Here is a 22,177-nt window from a genome sequence, read left to right as displayed (position 1 = left end):
GTATGGCCAAAGGACAGTCACTTTCCCTGTAAGTACCTCAGTCTCCTTATCTGAAAAATGGGACTGACGACTGTGGCAAATTCTTAAGGAGATTGAAATACCAGGGCACCTTACCGGTCTCCTGAGAAACCTGTATGCAGGTCAGGAAGCGACAGTTAGAACCAGACACAGAACATCGACACTGGGAAAGTAGTACGACAAGGCTGTCTATGGTCACCCTGCTTATTTAATTTATATGCAGAGGTGTTGTCGTTCAGTCACTTAGTTGTGCCCAACTCTTTTCGACCCCTTGGATTGCAGCACACCAGGCTTCCCTGTCCTTCACCATCTCTAGGAGTTTGCTCAAACTCATGTCCGGTAGGTCTGTGATGCCATCCAGTCATCTCATCCTCTGTCATCCCCTTCTCCTGCTTTCAGTCTTTCCCATCATCAGGGTCTTTTCCAATGAGTCAGCTCTTCATATCAGGGGGCCAAAGTATTGGAGCTTCAGCTTCAGCATCAGTCCTTCCAGTGAATATTCAGGGTTGATTTCCTTTAAGATTGACTGGCTTGATCTCCTTGCAGTCCAAGGGACTCTCAAGAGTCTTCTCCAACACCACAATTCAGTGTATATGCAGAGTACACCATGAAAAATGGATGCATCACAAGCTAGAATCAAGATTGCCAGGAGAAATATCAACAACCTCAGATTTTCAGAAGAAACCACTCTAATGGCAGAAAGTGAAGAGGAACTAAAGAATCTCTTGATGAGGGTGAAAGAGGAGAGTGAAAAAGTGGGCTTAAAACTAAATATTAAAAAAAGTAAGATCACAGCATCAGGTCCTATCACTTTATAGCAAATAGATGGGAAAAAAGTGGAAACAGTGACAGATTTTATTTTCTTGGGCTCCAAAATCACTGCTAATGGTGACAGCACCCATGAAAATAAAAGACACTTACTCCTTGGAAGAAAAGCTATGACAAACCTAGACAGTGCATTAAAAAGCAGGGACATCACCTTGCTGACAGAAATCCGTATAGTCAAAGCTACGATTTTTCCAGTAGTCATATATGGATGTGAGAGTTGGACCATAAAGAAGGCCAAGTTTTCAAATTGTGGTGCTGGAGAAGACTCTTGAGAGTCCCTTGGACTGCAAGGAGAATAAACCAGTCAATCCTGAAGGAAACCAACCCTGAATATTCATTGGAAGGACTGATGCTGAAGCTGAAGCTCCAACACTTTGCCCACCTGACGTGAAGAGCCGACTCTTCAGAAAAGACCCTGATGCTGGGAAAGATTGAGGGCAGAAAAGAAGGGGTCGACAGAGGATGAGATGATTGGATGGCATCACAGACTCAATGGGCATGAGTTTGAGCAAACTTCAGGAGATAGTGAAGCACAGGGAAGCCTGGTGTGCTGTAGTCCATGGGGTCACAAAGAGTGGGACATGACTTAGTGACTAAACCCCAAGTAAAACTATTGTTACCAAGGAAAGATACAACATCCCAGGAGATCACCAGGGATTTACCTCTAGGGACAAAGGTAAATCCAGCCTTTCATTCATTTGAGGCACATTTTCAAGCCACCTAGTATGGCACCAGGCGTTTTGCTGGGCATTGTGCACTCTGCACACATGACCTCATTTAACCCTCACCACATCTCAGTGGGATTGGTGCTGTCGTTATCCCCGTTTTACAGAGGGAAAAAACAAGCTCAGAGGAACCAGTGGCAATTCATTTGATCATTTGTTCATTCACCCCACTTTTACTGAAAACCTGCTCTGCGCCAGGCTCTCGGCCAAGTGCTGAGGACACGAAGCTGAACAAGTCCTTCAGAAGACATGCCTATAAATTACTTTAATAACAACTCAGTACATGCTTCCACAGACGAGTGAGTGGGAGAGAGGGGAAGAGCAATTGACTCTCCTGGGATTATGGGGAGGGGCAACTAATCTTCCCCGGGGCCCTGCTCCGCTAAGGCACTCGTGCTGTGTGCAGAGGCGGCAGTTAAAAAGCCTGGGTTCGAGGTTCGCTTCTGTCAAGGCTTTGCTGTGCATTCCTAGGAAACCCTCTCCAGCCACTGAGACTTGCCAGTTCTCTTAATCTGGAAAATTAAGAGGGTAAGAGGTTGGGCTTGTGATACTTAAGTTCTGGGGGGTCTAAACCTCTAGCCCTCCCACCCCACCTTCTGGTCCATTTAAGCTTGGCCCCAGCCAGGCCCAAGACTGGAAGTAGAGCAGCCAGAGCTGACGATCATTTGAAAAGTGCCAAACGCCCTGCTCCCAGACAGAACTCAAAGCCGAAGGCGTGGCCTGAGGTCCAAAGGGCGAATCGCTGACAGAGGCGGGGCTGAGACCTCCAGGAGGTGCGGCGTGGCCCGCCCAGAAGGGACTCATCCAGCCAATGAGCACCTGGGGGCGGATCAGCCCCGCCTCCGACTTTAAGAGGGCGCCGAGTCCGGGGGCGCGGCGCAGAGGTCTAGCAGCGCGACTGTGTAGGTGTGCAGGGTCTTTGCTGCCCATAGCTGGGGTGGACAAGAGCTCTGAGTTCTGTGTATACTGGGCTGCGCAGGAACCAGGGCCGGCCTCGGTTTTCCCTTGCCCGGCCGGGCTGCCGAGAGAGCACGAGGCTCGTATCGCTCGCCGCAGAGGAACAGCTGGCCGGGATCGGGGAACGCGCCCGCTGACCATCGGTCCGCCGCCGGCAGCCGGACCTCCGTCATGGCTGACCACCTGATGCTCGCCGAGGGCTACAGCCTGGTGCCGAGGCCGCCGCCCGCCGCGCCCGCCCACGGCCCTCACGCGCTCCGGACGCTGCAGCCGTACTCGAGCCCAGGCCTGGACAGCGGGTTGCGGCCGCGGGGGGCTCCGCTGGGCCCGCCGCCGCCTCCACAGGGGACCGTCGCTTACGGGGCCTTCGGGCCGTCGCCCACCTTCCAGCCCTTCCCGGCTGTGCCACCGCCGGCGGCCGGCAACGCGCACCTGCAGCCCGTGGCGACGCTGTACCCAGGACGCGCCAGCATGCCCCCCGGCGCCCCAGGAGGCCCCTCAGGCCCGCAGCCCGCACCGGGAGCCCCGGCCCCGCCACTGCAGCCGCCGGCGCACGCCCTGGGCGGCATGGACGCCGAACTCATCGACGAGGAGGCGCTGACGTCGCTGGAGCTGGAGCTCGGGCTGCACCGCGTGCGCGATCTGCCCGAGCTCTTCCTGGGCCAGAGCGAGTTCGACTGCTTCTCGGACTTGGGGTCGGCGCCGCCCGCCGGCTCGGTGAGCTGCTGAGCGAGGCCAGGCGCCTGCCGGGCGTGCTGGAGAGAAGGGGCCCAGCCTGCCTGCCGGACTCCGCCCCCAGCGTCTGGGCCCGGCACGCACCCTCCGTGAGGGTGGAGGCCGCGGTGAGTGCACCGAGCCGACGCCGGCCTGGGACGCCTGGCCTCACTCCAGGCCCTGCCTCCTGCAGGATGACAATTTGAGTTCATCTCTCTGACCCGGAGCCTCAGCGGTAAAATGAAGGGGGAAGGAACCCCCTTTTCGGACTCCCACTTCTTAGATTCTGTATCCTCTCCTCTAGGACTCTCCCCGGCCCCAGCCCCCAATCTGAGCCAACCCAGGCCTCTGCCTGATTCCCCCTCTCCTTGTGAAGCCCACTGTGGTCACTGGGTCCCTGGAGCCACCCACCCGCCGGGTTCCCAGCCCTGCCGCCTGGGCCCTGAGGTCACTGGGCACTCCGCCCTGGGGAAGGGCAGATGGTCCAGCCCTCACGCCTGTGGAGTGGAGCAATGCCCCATCTGGCCTCCAACACCAAAATAAAACTGGGTCACTTTCCAGTCTGGCGTTTTTATTTCCTTATCACTCCAACTATATTTGGCTTCTAGAGTCCTGAGGCTGCTAGGGGTCCTGGGTGAGATGGAGGCCACAGGCCCTGGCAGTGGCGGGGAGAGGAAACTGACAGTTTCTCAAAAATATCTGTGAGTTGTGCAATGGTTCTGTCATAATCTGGAAGGCAGAGGCTGCCGCCACCACCAGGTGGCAAGGTAACTGAAGGTGGACTCCCTGCTTCTGGGAGGGATGGGGGCGGTGGAGCTTAGGGGTACTGCCTACACTGTTCACTCAGCATGGAGGCCAGAGGGTAACCTGAGGGTCCAGGCTCTGGTTTTGAACCGAGACTCTCTTGTTCGTGATGCCATCCATTCAGATTTCTGAAGCTATTTCCTCAGAGACAGATACAGATGGTCCCCATCTTAGGCGGTGGTGAGGCTCACATGCAATATGAGACCTTTATCACAGGGCCAGACCCCTAGGCAGCACTCAAGACAGGATAATAATGACTACTCCACAACAATGGCCATGCCTCAAGGAGTCGCGGTCCAAGCAGGAGTGGTAGGGGTAACAGGCCTGGAAAGCTGTCAGGATGAGTTGGTGCACAGAAGAGTGGGATGAGGGCTAGGAATTAGCTAGGATGGCCCAGCAGGCAAACCCAGAGAAGGGAGTGGTTTCCGCTGGTGGTAGTGGTGGTGGTGGGTGGGGGTGGGCAGGAGTGGTCAGGTCAATACAGGCTTCAGGAAGGCGGTGACATTTGATGTAGTGAGAAGAGCCTTGAAGGATGAGTACATCCTTAGAACTTGGAGAAAATGGCATGCAAGTGGAAAGTCCATTCAGAGGCAGGGGGGCGCACATGTACAGGGCCTGTATGGGAAGGAACGGGGTCTCTAGAAAGGTCTATTCAAGTTATGGGGATTGGGGAAGTAGGCAGAGCCGCTGTTCTACAGACAGGGATGTGGGGCTGGCCCAAACCTGGCAGATTTGGCCTCAGTCCTGCCCACCAGCATGGGTTCCTGGTCACGCTGCTGCCTCTCTCTGAAAAGGTCCATAGGTGCTTCAAGGGTGTAGGAGAAAGGGATGAAAAGAGGAATGGAAGGCAGAGAGGAGAGGCTGGGGACCAGGACAGGACAGGGCAGTGGCGCTGGAGAGGAGAGGATGAGTTCCAGAGACTCTGTGCAGGGAGTAACACAGAGCTGTGACGTGTGTCCCATGGTTGGCTTTACCTTCATGCCAAGCTTGACACAACTTTCCCTCCAGCCCGAGCTCACCCAGCACACACTGTAAACACCAACTCAGGAGCCACCAAGGCATGGAGTGGGCCACAGAGGTGTCTGATGAAAAAAATGAAGGTCCCTCCCTAAGATACCAAGGGTGTTCTGGGACAGAATAGGGAGGAAGGCAAAGAGGCTTCTAGGCAGGGACTGGCCTGAGCTCTGAGATGAGAATGGACAATGTTTGCTCTACTTTGGCCAAGATCCCAGGCCAGAGATAAAAAGCAAAGGGCTGGATTGGGATAGAAGGGCCTGGCTCTGGTCTAGCCTCAGTTTCTCCACCAATAAAATAGGGTTAATAACCCTGCCCTACTATTTCACAAGACAATAAGCCTCATGGTAGGTGGGGAGCAGATTCAGGGGTGGGATGATAAGCAGTAGATCAGCTCTGAAGTGCCCGCCGTATGTAAGTGGTTACCGTGAAAACCCAACACCCACCTCTTCCTAGAGTTAAGAAAGAGGAGAAGAGGGAGTCCAGCTCCTGAGCGATTTCCCACCCACTATCCCTCCTAGAGGGACTGCTGACAAGTTGGACAGCAGACAAATGGACAGAGGAGAAGGTAAATCTGGGGCAGCCCACCACATGGATCCCCAAGTCACTGATAACTTTGCAGGATTCTGACCCTCCCAGCTGGAGGGGAAGATAGAGTGTCCTTTCTGCCAGGAGGGTTGTAGTCTGATAGCTTTGGGGTCCATTTCCAGAAGCAGCTCCTACTTGCTGTCTGACCTTCTGAATCTTGATTCACCTACAGTTATCCAACCAGCTTCCTGTGGTTCTCACCTCTTCCTGGGGCCACCTCCTAAAATAACCCATGGCCCCGTCTCCCGTCCCCCATCCTGTGAATTTCATTCTCCTACCAGGACTGGCTCTTTGGGATTGGGAGACAGGCTCCCTCAGGGTTGGGAACTGACTCATGGCACTGGCAAGACATTATTTCATCTTTTATTTTTTTTCTTTTTCATATTCAAGTTCCCCTAGGCTGAAGTTTGAATCATCTTTTGGTTGCCTGGATTTCATTAGCAAGTAGTTTTTTCCAAGTATGACTTCTCTCAAACTCATCTACAAAATGGAGATGCTAATAGTACCTCTCTCATAGAGCTGCAGTGATTAAACTAGTTAATCCCATGAGGTGTTTAAAACAGTGTAGCTTGTAGTTTATCATCCCTGAGCCCTGGCTTTCTGGGGATGCCTTTATATATTAGTGTTTAGACAGGCTGTGTGGTAACCAGCTAGGAAGAGAGGGTACTCCAACACTGTTGCTTATTGGAATTCTCAGTAGCCAAACACCAGCAAACAATGGTGTTTATTTATTTTGCTTTTTAAAAAGTCTTTACTGAATTTGTTACAATATTGTTTCTGTTGTTTATGTTCTGGGTTGTGTGTGTGTGTGTGTGTGTGTGTGTGTGTGTGTGTGTGTGTTGACTAGCGGGCATGTGGGATCTTAGCTCTTTGACCAGGGATTGAACCCATACCTCTTGATTGGAATGTCAAGCCTTAATCACTGGGCTGCCAGGGAAGTCCCTCAGATGGTGTTTAGCTTGCAAAAATTTTATTAGGGAAGAAAAGGTCCAGAACAGAAGCAAGCAGAGGAAGCTACATGACAGACCCAACAAGAGCCAAACCCACGGGGAGGTTTGGTGCTTGAAGGGTCCTTCAGAGTCCTCCCAATCCTTTTTACTCCCGCCCCCATCAGTCATGCTTCCCAGGTGGCACTAGTGATCAAAGAACCTGCCTACCAGTGCGGGAGACATGAGAGGCGGGTTCAAGCCCTAGGTCAAAAAGATTCCTGGAGGAGGACATGGCAACCCCTTCCAGGATTCTTATCTGGAGAACCTCATGGACAGAGGAGCCTGGCAGGCTACAGTACATAGGGTCTCACAGAGTCAGACATGACTGAAACAATTTAGCATGCATGCACGCACCATCAGTCATGGGATGCGGCTGCCCCGGGAAGTGGTGTGGCTGTGGGTGGGGTGGGGCAGCTCTCCCCTGCTGAGCCATCCCTGGGGGAGCTGCTGGGGAAAACTCTGCTGGCTGCACTCCCAGGGGCCCAGGGAACAATCTGATGGAAGCAGGGACTGGACAGGCCATCACCGTGTCCTCCACAAGCACTGGAGTGGGAGCTAGGTGAGGCCAGTGTCATAAGAATGCCTCCTTGCATTTATCTCTGGGCGCCTTGTTTGCCTCTGTCTGCTTAGTCTCAGACCTAACTAGCACCTTCCCTGTGAGAGGGGGGAATATTCTTTTTAAGGAATATAGCTTCTAGGGTCGATCTGATGAGATTCTACACGACTTCCTGGTACATGGTGGATGCTTGATAGAGAGCTGCCACCATCATCATCCTCACCATCACCACTGGCGTCATTCCAGCTCAGCTAAGTGTCCAGCAGACATTTATTGAGTAAATTAAATGAACAGTCTGAGCCTGGTCTTTTCCCAGGAAGCTTAGGCTGTTTAGCTGATTACTGTGTAATCCTCTTGAATTCCTTAATCCATTCTTGCCTAACTCTTTATGCCACCCTGCTGTTAAAAGTGCTGGGTCAGGATTACTGCTGACTGGGGGGACTAAGTCAAACTTATTGAGTGTCTACTGTGAGCAGGCACGGTGGAACCTAACAGCACTCAGTAGGTGCTTTTTCTCTTCTAGCCCCTACTATAAGTATCACCCAAACCCATGGACAGAGAAGCCTGGTGGGCTGGTCCATGGGGTTGCAAAGAGTCAAACATGACTTAGTGTCTAAACAACAACAACAACAAAGCCTCTTGATAGCACCGCTGCTGTGTGTGCTAAATACTTCAGTCATGTCCGACTCTTTGAGACGCTATGGGCTGTAGCCCACCTGGCTCCTCTGTCCATGGGATTCTCTAGGTAAGAATACTGGAGTAGGTTACCATGCCCTCTTCCAGGGGATCTTCCCAACCTAGGGCTCAAACCTGCGTCTCTTCTGTCTCCTGCATTAGCAGGTGGGTTCTTTATCAATAGCGCCTCCTGGGGAGCACCAAATAGCACCACTACGTGGTTTTATTCCCATTCCAGATGTCAGAAAATGGTTTCAGACAGTGAATTCCTCCTCTAAGTTACACCCCAGTACGTGATGGGGGTGAGCGTGCCCATTCCCATATATTCAGGGCCCTTTCCCTCCCCAAGCTGGGGCTTACCAAAGACCCGAGCCTGAAGGAAAGAGCAGAGCTTCAGATTTGGGGCTGCTACTCTGTGTCCCTGAGATGTAGAAGTCACGTGGAGCCACTCTCAGCCTCAGTTTCTCCTTCTGTACAATGGGGAGAATAATCCCAGCCTCCGAGGTGTGTGTGTGCAAGAATTCAAATGAGACTGGGTTTCTAACAGCACATTGTAAACAGTGCAGCGCTAACTGGTTGGGTTGAGCTGGGGGTTAACAGTCATGGTCTGGAGGGAGGAGACCAGCAGACACTTTGGGACTTGAGATCCGGGCCAGCTGGGAGTGTGCAATGCAGAAACACACACACGGGGGTTCTGGGCAGATGATACTGAGCAGGTTGGGGTCTGGGAAACCCTGAGAGCTGGTGGTGATGAAAAGGCAAGGTGTGCAGCAACCGGAAGCAGAGGGAACATCCAGGTAAAGACCCAAGGCCCCATGTGTGGCCAGGCAGATGGAGGGAGTAACAGAAGCTGCTCTCAGCTCAGTCTCCTCATCTGTCAACTGGAGACACCATTGGCTCTCTTCGAGAAAGAACTAACGTGAGGTGAAGTGCCTGCCCCCATGAGAGGCTTAGATGGAAGCTGTTGCTACGAAACCTGACCACAGGGGTACGGACCAGAGAGCTTGTCTCAGCCAACCTCCAGCCACCACCCCACCCTCCACTCCAGCCACCCAGCTCCCCATACGCGATGCTCCTTATGCCTCACACCTCTGCCCATGCTGTTTCCTTGGCCTGAAATGCCCTCCCCAGTGTCTTTCCCACCTTTCCTCACATACCAGGTTTGACGGTGAATCTTACCCCCTAGACTATTAGGTTCTCAGGAACAAGAACCTGATCTCATCATCCCCACTTCCAGCCCCTGTGTGGCTCGAAGTGGGTATTAATATTAGCAAGTGCTGGAGTGAAGCCCTGAGCTGGGAGCTGAGGCTGAAAGATGGCCAGGGCTTTTGTCTGAGTTAGCACTGGGAGCTCTGAGCTCTAGTCCCAGCTAAACGGTGAATTCGTGACCCTGGGCGTGTGATTTGAGCTCTCCAAGCTCTGTATAATGAGGACTATGTTCCTCGCCCCTCTTCCTTCACAGGTGCTGGGAGGCAGTGAGGCCGGCCTGCAGGAGGAGGGCAAGGAAGTGCGATGCTCCCCTAGCATTGTGATGGGGCAGCAGGCTTGATGTGCACTCTCTCCTTCGGTCCTCATGACTCCAGAAGGTGGATGTAGTTATTGGCTTCATTTTATTCCGCTGGCCTCATTCTAGGCAGCCGAGGCTCAGAGAGGTCAAGCAACCTGCTTAACCACACACAGCCAGTGCAGTGGATGGACAGACACGTGGTGAAACAGGCAGGGCTCTTTGGAAGAGCTTCTTTTTTGGCAGAGTGGAAGCGGGTTGAACATGAATAAGTGTGCAGTCCAGATACGCGACCAGGAAGCAAGAGTGTGGCTGGGAGGGGACAGAGAGTCCTACACAGCTGCTTAGAGGGTGGTCTCCAGAGAGACTTCGCCTCTTCCTGGTAAGCAGCTCTGGCTGAGGGTTCCACCATAAAATTGGCACATCCATGCAGAGGACTTTCTCTTGGCACCCCAACCTACGCTGGCTGGGGAATCTGAGACTCTGAGCCAATCATTGTTTGTTTGTTTTTAAAACAAATACATTGTCTCTAGTCAAAAATAATGTATGCTAGAGGCAAAATACTTTAAAAACAATTTAGAAAATGTAAAGTCAAAAGTCAAAGACCTCCCCCGACTTCCCCCACCACACATGTATAATGTGTACATTGTGTTACATGTTACATACATAATATGCATCACTTTCTCACAGAAATGGAATTACATTTTCTATCATTGGATTTTTTTTATTTAACATATTTTGGAAATCTTCCATGTCAGTAACTTTTTTTTATTGACTCCTTCTTTTTAATGACTGCACTTTGCATAACCCATTAACCCCAAACCCTAACTGATGGGGATTTAGCTTGTTTCCAAGTTTTCACTGTTACAGATAATGCTACAAGGAGCATCCTTGTATACCTGCCCTGGAGCACTTATGGGAACATCTCTGTACAGTGGCTTCCTCGAAGGGGAATTACTGAATCAGAAGAAATGAGCAAATAAAATTGCAACAGCCACTGCAAATAGTTCCCTAAGTGGCTGTAAAATTAGTGTAAGGAATCCCCCAAAGTTCTTCTATTTTCCATGACTATTTTGAAACAGCAATGCTTTATCTCCTCCTCTTCCTTTTCTTCAAGTCAAAATCATTCAAATTTGCAGCTAGTGCCCTAACCACATGAGCTGTCTGCTGGTTAGGTCACCCAGTGCTGACGCATAATATCTCACCTGCCTCTCATGGGGATCTGACTTTATTATTTCAGGTCACATAGAGGTGAGGAAACAGAGGCTCACAGAGCTGAAATGACTTGCCTACTACCACAAGCTAGTCATTTATTGAGTTAAAATATTTAATGGACTTAGGATGGTGTACGTAGTAAGAGATATTTAAGTGTTGGTTCAGCTTCTTTTACAAAGGGGAAATTTTTTATGTGGCTTAAAAAGCAGAAAATATTTCCTCCTAGTGCCACCCAGTCATTTAGACCCAGATTGCTTCCTTCTTGTTTCTCTGCCTTACCTGACCCCAACCTCCACAAGTGTGATGGCAGCTCAAAGTCCAAGCTCATTTTCTTTCTGTTTTTTGTTTTTGGTCTTTGTCTGTGAAGTGGAAGCTGGGCCATGCCCAGCTCTCAGGAGGAAGATGGTAAGGAGGTGAGCACAGCAAATATTTGAAGATTCTTTTGACGAGGATTTATTCATGTGATCACCCTTGGCTGCAGGAGAGACTGGGAAATATGACTTCTAGCTGACAAACATGTGTTCACCAGCAACTCAGTTACTGTGGAAGATGGGGAGGATGGATTTTGGTGGGCAACCAACAGTTTCTACCATGGCAAGTGGCTCAGTTGAGAAACACTTCTCAACAGTTGAGAACATTTGAGAACCACTCTCAATAGTTGAGAACCACTTCTCAACAGTTCTCAATTGAGAACTCAAGTCTTCTCGGCCCCATGGCACTTGGTGGGGAAGGGGGAGATGTAGGAGACCTGGGTCCTATATAAACAGAACTGAGTTATCAGGTCAGTCATCACTGGGCATGTGAATCCTGGGTAACTCACTTCCCTTCTTTGAGTCTCAGTTTCCTTATCTGTAAAATGGGGATAATAATGGGACTTACTCTCAGATTGCTAATGTGAAAACACTTACCAAAGTCTGTAACATACTAGGTGCTCATGTGGTTGATGAGTTGGGGTAGAATTTGGATTTGAGCACGTGAAAGGAAGAAATTCCAGGGAAGATGACAATCTGTGCAATGGCCAAGTGGCATGAATGAATAGGACTTGACTGGGAAAGGGAACAAGCCCAGTGTAGTCACCACGCAGGGCAGTGCTCAGAGCAGCAAGGGATATACTTGCAGCAGGTAAGAGTCAAACAGGAATGACCCTTGAGTGACAGGCTGAGGAGCTTGAACTTGATCCTGTTGGTAATGGGGAGTCATGGATTTTATGAGCAGAATGGGAAAAGAGCAAGATTGTTGCTTTGGGAAGATCATTGATGAGCGCAGAATGGATTTGAGAGGGGCACACTGGGAAAATGGAGAAGGCTGAGAATATGGTCACACTGATTCAGGGAGGGATAAGGCCCCTAGGACGAGTGGTGGCAAGGCAGGGTAGGAGGGAGCAGGGGTAAGGAAAGAAGTCTCAAGCCTTAAGGGAGATTTGGTTTGAAAAAGCATGAAACACAACATCTGGTATAAACAAACACTCTTATTGAATGGACTTTATACCTTGGTTATTTCGGATTAAGTGTGGGAGGCGCAATAAGAACAGCTTAAGCGAAATGAAAAAGATTGTTGTCTCAAGACTACTGTGGTTATAATATCGTCAATATCCGAGCTTCTCCCTTATTGCTTTGTCATTTTTGAGTCAGATCTCATGGTCCAAAAAGGCTGCCCTAGCCACTGTATCAACATTCCAGCCTGAAAGGAGAAGACAAGAGAAGGAGAAGGGCATATTCTGGAAGCTGCTCATACCTGACTTCAAGAGAGCATCGGAAATGTGGTCTTTTTAAAAATTTTATTTATTTATTAGAATATAATCACTTTACAATGTGAAATATCTTTGTTTTGGGGGATCCATGTGTCTAAATAGAATTTGAAAGTTCTCCCACTAAGGAAGAAGGTGAGGACGGATATCAGGGACAACCTGCAGTCCTAATAATGGCCTGTCGAAGTGGAGGCTACAGGAAAGAGAAGAGCCAGAGATGATTCTCAAGAGTGTGGATGGAGGACAGGGTGGGTCTTCCCTGAGGGGTACCCAGGAGGAGGACCAGACTGGGGAGAGTGGGATAAGGTCAGGATGGACATATGGGGTCATCCCGGGTTGACATCTAGGTGGAGGAGGCCCAGGTAAATGGGCCACGCCCTCAGTAGTGAGGTCTAGACGGAGAACAAACACTTGTTCTCGAGTTAGTATCCATGGTTGCCATAGGGATGATAATGGCAAGTAATCGAAGAAAGTGGCCGAGGACAGAACACAGACCCTAAAGGGAAGGGAGGGACGGAGACGGAGAAGAAACAGCTGGGCAGGTAGCAGGAGCGCGGCAGAAGTGTCCCGAAGGCCGAGGGCAACATTTCCTGAAGCAGGTGTGGTCAGCAGTGTCGAATGCTGCTAAGAAGTCAGGTGAAATGAAGGCCAAAAAGAGGCTGTTCAGTTTATTAACCAGAAAGTGAACTGGCTTTGCCAGAGCCGCTTCAGGGGAGCAGAGCAGCTAGTCAGGCTGCAGGAGGTCAGAAAGAGGTGGGAAAGAGGAAGAAGTGTCAGCAAAATCCATGACTTGTCTAAGTCATCTCCTTGACCTCAGTGTTTTCTCAAGCGACCCAAGTCTGTCTGGGTTTGGCACATAGGGTTCCAGCGCCCGATGAGGATGTAGTACCCCTGTGCCCAGGAGGTGGCAGCACCACACCAAGTGATACCACCTGAACCAACAACCCGGGGCACATACCAATGTATTTTCAGGAAAATAAGGTTAGTTCCCTGAACACTGAAGCTTTGGTGGGAGTGGCAGGGTGGGGTGGCGGAGGTGGCAGAGCTGGGGGGAGGCGGTTCACTGTCTTAGATGAGGGCCTTAAGCAGAGGAAACTGAATGGAACTTTGGGTTCAAATCCTGGCTCTAGCTTACTGGCTGTGTGACCCCGAGGAAGTCCCGTTTCCTGGTTGGCAAGCTGGGGACGCTAACCAGCTTGAATATACCTCTGGGGCCACCAGGGATCACTAAAGGAGTATGGCTGTGTCTGAAGGTCTTGTGGGCAGATCCAGGGCAGGAGTGGGCCAGGGGGAACAGGAGGAGGAGCTGATGGAGGGAATCCAGACTAGGTGAACCCAGGGTGGGGGTAGGTAGATGCAGGGAGGGTAGGCAGCGGTGTGTGTGGTTCTACAAAGACTGTGGTTTTGGAGTCAGGAAAGATGGGTTCATATTTTGCAGTTGGGGTACCAAGGCTCATAGAGGAGGGGAAATGACTTTCCCAGGGTCACACCCCTCAAACAGGCAAAGCAGAGGCACCACAACCAAAATCTGGGAAAGAATTTGATGTCTAATATCGTTTTTAAAAGCACTGAAACTGTACCATGGGAAGAATCAGATCTCTGGGAATCAGATCTCTTTTTTTAACCACAACAATGTGGTTCTGTGTTTCCTACACTAGGAACTTGTGATGGTGTCTCTTCTGATCCCTGTTTGACCCTCACGTTCTGAGAGCACCCACATCTGCTCCTTCTTCCCAGAGATGACGTGAGAGCCGGTTAAAGACTTGAGAGAAGGAAGGCCACCCAAGGACAAGCCTAGAGGTCAAGAGACTCGGGGTCAGCTGTGGGCTCTGCCCTGACCTACCGAGCCTCAGTTTCCCCATCTGCAAGATGCGTCTGTTGGGCCAGCCTAGCACCTGGGAGCCTTGGCAGCTCTGATTATTTTCTGAAGGTTCTTGTTCCCACTTTGAGCCTCCCTGCCTGCCCCCTGAAAATCGCTCCCCCTCAATGTTGTCACTATCCCACTTCCTTTTCATTTTCTTCATAGCTCTTATCACTCTCTGATATTATCTTCTTTCTTGTTTATTTTCCGTCTAGACAGTAATCTACTGTCTACTCCATGTGAGCAGGGGCTTTGTGAGTTTGGGAGAGCCTCTTTGACCTTGGCACCTCAAATAGTGTTTGGCATGTAGCAGACATGAATAAACAATTGCAGGATAAATGAGCGAAGGGCAGACAGTGCAACCCATCACTCTCTGAGCCCTGGAGTTCCTGTTCAGCTCTGCCACCCCCCCCCCCCAGATACACTGGCCCTAACTACTGGGCCTTACGGTGGGGTGTACTGGTCCCCAAAGTCCAGCCTCCCTCCTGGCCCCAGGCCAACACTGCAACACCAAGCCAGGGTCTTGGTAAACACGCTGTGTGGCCCATGGGGACACATAACAGGGGCGAGGAGGATTCCCACAGGGAAGATGATCGGTTCCAGGTGACCTGCTCCCCTCCCTTCCTGCCAACCAGCATTTCTTAATCACTTTGTGTCCGGCCTTGTTGGGGGCGGGGCGGGGGAGGGGAGGGCAGGTGGCATGGTGATGACCGTGTTCGGGGGCGGGGCGGGGGAGGGGAGGGCAGGTGGCATGGTGATGACCGTGTTCGGGGGTGGTGGGGGCGGCGGGTGGCATGGTGATGACCGTGTTCGGGGGTGGTGGGGGCGGCGGGCGGCATGGTGATGACCGTGTTCGGGGGTGGTGGGGGCGGCGGGCGGCATGGTGATGACCGTGTTCGGGGGTGGTGGGGGCGGCGGGTGGCATGGTGATGACCGTAGGTGGGAAGCAGGTGTGCTTCTTGCCCTCCAGGAGCTGAAGTGACACCTGGGGAAGGCGCAGCAGGGAAGGGGTCAAGAGATCCAGGAGAGGAGCTGAGGAGCCTAGTGGGAGTGAGGGTCAGAGGGAACTGCAGATCCCGCTCCAGTTCTGAGCAGGCAGGGAAGCCTGCATTTCGGGCCTCAGGACCCTCCACCCAGCTGTCTGTTCTCCAGCAGTCTTCACCCTTTCTTCCAGGAAATTCTCCATGTGTCCCATCCACCCTATAGTCTGTGTACAAAAAAGAGAAAAGGGGGGAGGTGTCTGGCAGCCAGAGAAGCCACTGGGACAAAAACAAAGATATTAGTGTGTGTGTGTGTGTGTTAGTTGCTCAGTAGTGTCCAACTCTGCAATCCAACAGACTATAGCCTGCCAAGTTCCTCTATCGGTGGAATTCTCCTGGCGGGAATACTGCAGTGGGTTGCCATTCCCTTCTCCAGGGCATCTTCCACACCCAGGGGTTGAACCCATCTCTCCTGGACCGCAGGCAGACTCTACTGACTGAGCCAGTAGGAAAGCCCAAAGACGTTGGAGGAGTGTGTTAAGAACATTCTGTTTTGTGATGGATAATGTAAACCTGCCACTAGCGGTATTAGTCAGGTCTTGCTATGATAATGCTGTGAGACGAGCAAACCCCAATTCTCAGGGGCCCATAGATTCAAAGATTACTTCATACTCCTGGGTGTTAGTTAGATCAACTGCAGTTCAGCTGATACTTGGGCCAGGCTGGACTCTCAGCTATGAATCTGGCTGAGGTCTGCTCCAGGAGTCTGCATTCTGGACCCGGGAAGAAGGAACAAGAGCTATCTGAGTTTTCTCATGCAGGAGGAAGGAAGCACCAGGAGGTCTGGCAGACTTGCCATGCCTCTTTTGGCTTTATCTTGGAACAAATACACTGTCCTTTCACCCAACATTCCACTGGCCAGATTAAATCCCATGGCCAAGTCCAAGGTCAGTGGGGTAGTAGAGTGGAAGCTGTGCAGCTCAGATTCCCCCTTAAAGGTCTATATACTCCTTCCCCAGCAGTTGGGAGTCTCCACTGTGGGCTCACAACTGTCAATCCATGGGAACCGCCTCATCTAAACCCACGCCCCTCCCAGGGGCTCTTGACCAGTGACTGGCTGATGCATAGAAACAAAAGCCAGCCTCCTTCCCTCGATTTGGCCCAATCTGAAGGGCTATCTGAGCTCCCGAGCACCTGAAGATCTGAAGATGCCTTGCTCAGTTCACTTTGCACGCCAGCTTCTCCCCGTGCCTAGTCCTGCCTTCCTACTTCCGTCAGATGAATCTCCCGAGAACACTCCCTGATAAACCTTCTGCACACCAGTCTCATGAACAGGATGAAAAGGCAAAAAGATATGACACTGGAAAATGAGTCCCACCAGGTGAGTTCAATATGCTACTGGGGAAGAGCAGAGAAATAGCTCCAGAAAAAATAAAGAGGCTGGGCCAAAGGGGAAACAGTGCTTAGCTGTGGATGTGTCTGGTGGTAAGAGTAAAGTCTAATGCTGTAAAGAACAATACTGCAGAGCAATCTGGAATATTAGGTCCATGAACCAGGGTAAATTGGATGTGGTCAAATAAGAGATAGCAAGAGTGAGCATCAACATTTTAGGAATCAGTGAACTAAAGTGGATGGGAATGGGCAAATTTAATTCAGATGACCATTATATCTACTACTGTGGGCAAGAATCCCTTAGAAGAAATGGAGTAGCCCTCGTAGTCAACAAAAGAGTCCGAAATGCAGTATTTGGGTACAATCTCAAAAAACGAAAGAATGATCTCCTTTCATTTCCAAAGCAAACCAGTCAACATTAAAGTAATCCAAGTCTATGCCTCAACCACTCATGCCAAAGAAGCTGAAGTTGAATGGTTCTGTGAAGACCTACAAGACCTTCTAGAACTAACACCAAATAATAATAATAATAATAATAATAATAATAATAATAATAATAATGTCCTTTTCCTCATAGGGGACTAGAATGCAAAAGTAGGTAATCAGAGATACCTGGAGTAACAGGCAAGTTTGGCCTTGGGGTACAAAATGAAGCAGGGCAAAGGCTAATAGAGTTTTGCCAAGAGAACACACTGGTCATAGCAAATACCCTCTTCCAACAACACAAGGGAAGACTCTACACATGGACATCACCAGATGGTAAATACTGAAATCAGATTGATTATATTCTTTGCAGGTGAAGATGGAGAAGCTCTATACAATCAGCAAAAACAAGACCAGGAGCTGACTGTGGCTCAGATCATGAATTCCTTATTGCAAAATTCAGACTTAAATTGAAGAAAGTAGGGAAAACAACAGGCTCTTCAGGTATGACCTAAATCAAATCTGTTATGATTATACAGTGGAAGTGATGAATAGATTCAAGGGATTAGACCTGGTAGACAGAGTGCCTGAAGAACATGGGCAGAGGTTCACGACATTGTACAGGAGGCAGTGACCAAAACCATCCCAAAGGAAAAGAAATGCAAGAAGGCAAAGTGGTTGTCTGAGAGGCCTTATAAATAGCTGGGAAAGGAAAAGAGGCAAAAGGCAACAGAGAAAGGGAAAGATATACCCGTTTGAATGCAGAGCTCCAGAGAACAGCAAGGAGAGGTAAGAAGGCCTTCTTAAGTGAACAATGCAAAGAAATGGAGGAAAACAATAGAATGGCAAAGACTAGAGATCTCTTCAAGAAAACTGGAGCTACCAAGGGAACACTTCACGAAAGATGGGCACAGTAAGGACCTAATAGAAGCAGAAGAGTTTAAGAAGACATGGCAAGAATACACAGAAAAACTATGCAAAAAAGGTCTTAATGACCTGGATAACCATGATAGTGTGGTCATTCACCTAGAACCAGACATCCTGGAGTGTGAAGTCAAGTGGGTCTTAGGAAGCATCACTATGAACAAAGCTAGCAGTGGTGATGGAATTCCAGCTGAGCTATGTCAAATCCTAAAAGATGATGCGGTGAAAGTGCTGCACTCAATATGCCAGTGCATTTAGAAAACTCAGCAGTGGCCACAGGACTGGAAAAGGTTAGTTTTCATTCCAATCCCAAAGAAAGGCAATGCCAAAGATTGTTCAAACAGCTATACAATTGCACTTATTTCACTACGCTAGCAAGGTAATACTCAAAATCCTCCAAGCTAGGCTTCAACAGTATGTGAACCAAGAGCTTCCATATGTACAAGCTGAATTTAGAAAAGGCAGAAGAACCAAAGATAAAATTGCCAATATCTGTTGGATCATAGAAGAAGCAAGGAATTAAAAAAAAAATCTATTTCTGTTTCATTGACTATGCTAAAGCCTTTGACTGTGGAAACAAACTGTGGAAAATTCTTAAAGAGTTAGGAATACCAGACCACCTTACTTGTCCCCTGAGAAACCTATATGCAGGTCAAGAAGCAATAGTTAGAACCAGACATGAAACAATGGACTGGGTTCAAACTTGGGCAAGGAGTGTGTCAAGATTGTATATTGTCACCCTGCTTATTTAACTTCTATACAGAATTGTTGTTCAGTCGCTTCGTTGTGTCCAACTATTTGTGACCCCATGGACTGCAGCATGCCAGGATTCCCTGTCCTTCACCATCTCCTGGAGCTTACTCAAACTCATGTCCATTGAGTCAGTGATGCCATCCAACCATCTCATCCTCTGTTGTCCCCTTCTCCTCCTGCCTTCAGTCTTTCCCAGCATCAGGGTCTTTTCCAGTGAGTTTACTCTTCACATCAGGTGACCAAAGAATCGGAGTTTTAATATCAGTCCTTCGAATGAATATTTGGAGTTGATTCTCTTTAAGATTGACTGCTTTGATCTCCTTACTGTCCAAGGAACTCTCAAGAGTCTTCTCCAGCACCACAGTTTGAAAGCATCAGTTCTTCAGCACTCAACCTTCTTTGTGGTCCAACTCTCACATCTGTACATGACTGCTGGAAAAACCATAGCTTTGACTATATGGACCTCTGTCGGCAAAGTGATGTCTCTGCTTTTTAATATGTTGTCTAGCAGAGTACATCATGAAAAATCCTGGGCTGGATGAATCAAAAGATTGCCAGGAGAAATATCAACAACCTCAGACTTGCAGATGATACCACTCTAATGGCAGAAAATGAAGAGAAACTAAAGAGCTTCTTGATGAAGGTGAAAGAGGAGAGTGAAAAAGCTGGCTTAAAACTCAACATTCAGAAAACTAAGATCATGGCATCCAGTCCCAACACTTCATGCAAATAGATGGGAAAAAAGTGGAAACAGTGACAGATTTTATTTTCCTGGGCTCCCAAATCACTGCAGATGGTGACTGCAGCCACGAAATTAAAAGACGCTTACTCCTTGGAGAAAAGCTATGACAAACCTAGACAGCATATAAAAAGCAGAGGCATCTCTTTGCCAACAATAGTCTGCCTAGTCAAAGCTATGCTTTTTCCAGTAGTCATGTATGGATGTGAGAGTTGGACCATAAAGAAGGCCAAGCACTGAAGAACTGATGCTTCTGAATTGTGGTGCTGAAGAAGACTCTTGAGAGTCCCTTAGACAGCAAGGAGATCAAACCAGCCCGTCAATCCTGAAGGAAATCAACTCTGAATATTCATTGGAAAGACTGATGCTGAAGCTCCAATACTTTGGCCACCTGACGTGAAGAGCCAAGTCATTGGAAAAGACCCCAGTGCTGGGAAAGATTTAGGGCAGGAGGAGAAGGGGGTGACAGAAGATAAGATGGTTGGATGGCATGATGGACTCAATGGACATGAGTGTGAACAAACTCTGGGAGATGATGAAGGACAGGGGAGCCTGGCATGCTGCAGTCCACGGGGTCACAAAGAGTCAGACACAACTTAGCGACTGAACACCAGTCTCAGAATCTGTAGGAAAGCCATTGTAAGACAGGTAGGGTGGTATACTCCACCCAAATGTAGCCATGGTGATATGAGGAAGGAAGGCAGCCTTTCGGACAAATAATAAATCTGCTGTAACAGTTAACTCATCTTGGAGAAAGATCTGATTCATTTTGGCTGCAACAAAAAGGTGGCCACATGCTCAATGTGTGTGTGGGCAGGGGTTGGGGGTGAGAACTGAGGCCACATTTGAGAGGTCATCATTTTTCAGTTGCATTGATTTTATCTTATGTGTTGCGGTCCCATATAGATTATATTGTAGCAAGGATTCTGGGACTTTAATAGAGGCTTTTAAAAAGGGTTCTGGGGCTTTTTAAAAAAAAAAAGGTTTACAAATCACTGTGTTCCATGATATCTGGGTATATGTCTGGATCTGTCCAGCTGGGATAGAGCAAGCCCCAGAGTAGATCCTCAGCTCTGTGCACCTGGAGCAGAAATTTCAGGGGCCAGGTTGGTAGGTCAAACCCCCACTCCAGGTATTAGGAACTGATTATGACCCCCATTCCAAATCCATAGATTGAAGTCCTAACTCCCAGTACCTCAAAATGTGACTGTATTTGAAAATTCAATTTCTAAAGAGGTTACTAAGTTAAAAGGAGATTGTTAGGGTGGATCTTAGTCCAATATAACCTGTGTCCTTATGGGAAGAGATCAGGGCATACACATGTACAGAGAGGTGATCAAGTAAAGACCCTGGAAGAAGATGTCCATCTACAGGCCAAGGAGAGAGGTCTCAGGAGGAAACCAATCTTCTGACACCTTGATCTTAAACTTTCAGCCTCCAGAACTGTGAGGAAAGAGATTTATGTTGTTTAAGCCCCCACATCTGAAATCTGCAGCATTTGTGACGGGAGCCCCCAGCAAAGTAATACAGCTTGTAGCAGCCTTCAGGACCCTCTTGCACACAAGAGGTGTGAAAGGAGAGAGATACCCCTCTCGAGGGAAAATAAAGAAGATTTTTTCAACAACTGGAACTGTCCAAAGTCCAGGAAATAGTTTATCCAAATTGAGAACTATGCCGCCTGATTTTCTTTGATCAGCATAAGAGGTGGTCCAGTGGTTAAGAATCCATCTGCTAATGCAGGGGACACAGCTTTAATCCCTGGTCAGGGAAGATCCCACAGGCCGCCAAGCAACTAAACCCATGCTCCACAACTACTGAGCCTACACTCTAGAGCCTGGGCTCTGCAACAGAAGCCAGGGCAATGGGAAGCCTGCGACTGGAGAGTAGCCCCCGCTTGCCCCAACCAGAGAAAGCCCGTGTGCAGCAGCAAAGACCCAGCACAGCCAAAAATTAATTAATAAATAATTTTAAAAATTGTAACAGATGCCGAGCACCCCAGATCCCAGTGAGCTGAGCCCTTGCAGCATGGCACTCCCAGGCTGCTAGGTACAATTTCTCAGCCGGAGTCTCCAGGGGCTGTTTAATTTCTGCTTATGTCCTCTTGTCATGTGAATAAGGTCAATCTAACCTACTAGAGGATGAGAAGCCCCATGGAGCAGAGACAAGCCATCCTGTCTGTGGGCCAGCCTGGGCACAGACAATCAGCACCCAACCCCAGACACATGAATGAGGTCATCTTAGAACAACCTCCCCCCAACAAGAGGAAGGATGATTGCAATCACATTAATGATCCCAGGTGAGACGAACAGAACTGCTTAGAATTAGAGACCAACTCAAACTGCTGATCCACAGCATCAAGACAAAATAAAATTGCCGTTTTGAGCTACTGAGGTATAGGGTGAGTTGTTACCTAGTAATAGATAAGTGACGTGCATGCTAAGTTGCTTCAGTTGTGTCTGACTCTGTGCGACGCTATGGACTGGAGCCCACCAGGCTCCTCTGTCCATTGGATTCTCCAGGCAAGAATACTGGAGTGAATTGCCCTGCCCTCCTCCAGGGAATCTTTCTCACCCAGGGACTGAACCCGAGTCTCTCGTCTACTGCATTGGCAGGCAGAATGTTACCACTAGCGGCACCTGGGGAGCCCAGATAAATGACACATCAAGCTAAAACCACCTGCTCTCAAGGCCATATTTGATGACAGTTTGGGCACTCCCATAGCCACCTGCAAACCCTCCTTGCTGAGCCAGGCAAACCTAGAAGAGCCGCGT

At 49.4% G+C, this 22,177-nt stretch overlaps 1 protein-coding gene across 1 annotated transcript; it reads left to right on the top strand.

Moving 5' to 3' along the window:
• Positions 1-2,449: 2,449 nt before the first annotated feature.
• On the top strand, positions 2,450-3,802 carry CITED4 (Cbp/p300 interacting transactivator with Glu/Asp rich carboxy-terminal domain 4). Its single transcript, XM_004003498.5, has one exon. It carries the CDS (start codon positions 2,700-2,702, stop codon positions 3,255-3,257), a length of 558 nt encoding a protein of 185 aa, XP_004003547.3. The 5' UTR covers positions 2,450-2,699; the 3' UTR covers positions 3,258-3,802.
• The last annotated feature ends 18,375 nt before the right edge of the window (positions 3,803-22,177 follow it).

Source organism: Ovis aries, chromosome 1 (genome assembly GCF_016772045.2).
Source record: "Ovis aries strain OAR_USU_Benz2616 breed Rambouillet chromosome 1, ARS-UI_Ramb_v3.0, whole genome shotgun sequence".
NCBI classification, from domain to species: Eukaryota; Metazoa; Chordata; class Mammalia; order Artiodactyla; family Bovidae; genus Ovis; species Ovis aries.
Note: the sequence above shows the minus strand (reverse complement) of the source record. Positions and strands in the feature narration are given on the sequence as shown.

Excerpts from the sequence above, each read along its gene's own strand:
- CITED4 (XM_004003498.5), top strand. The coding sequence starts at position 2,700 with ATGGCTGACCACCTGATGCTCGCCGAGGGCTACAGCCTGGTGCCGAGG.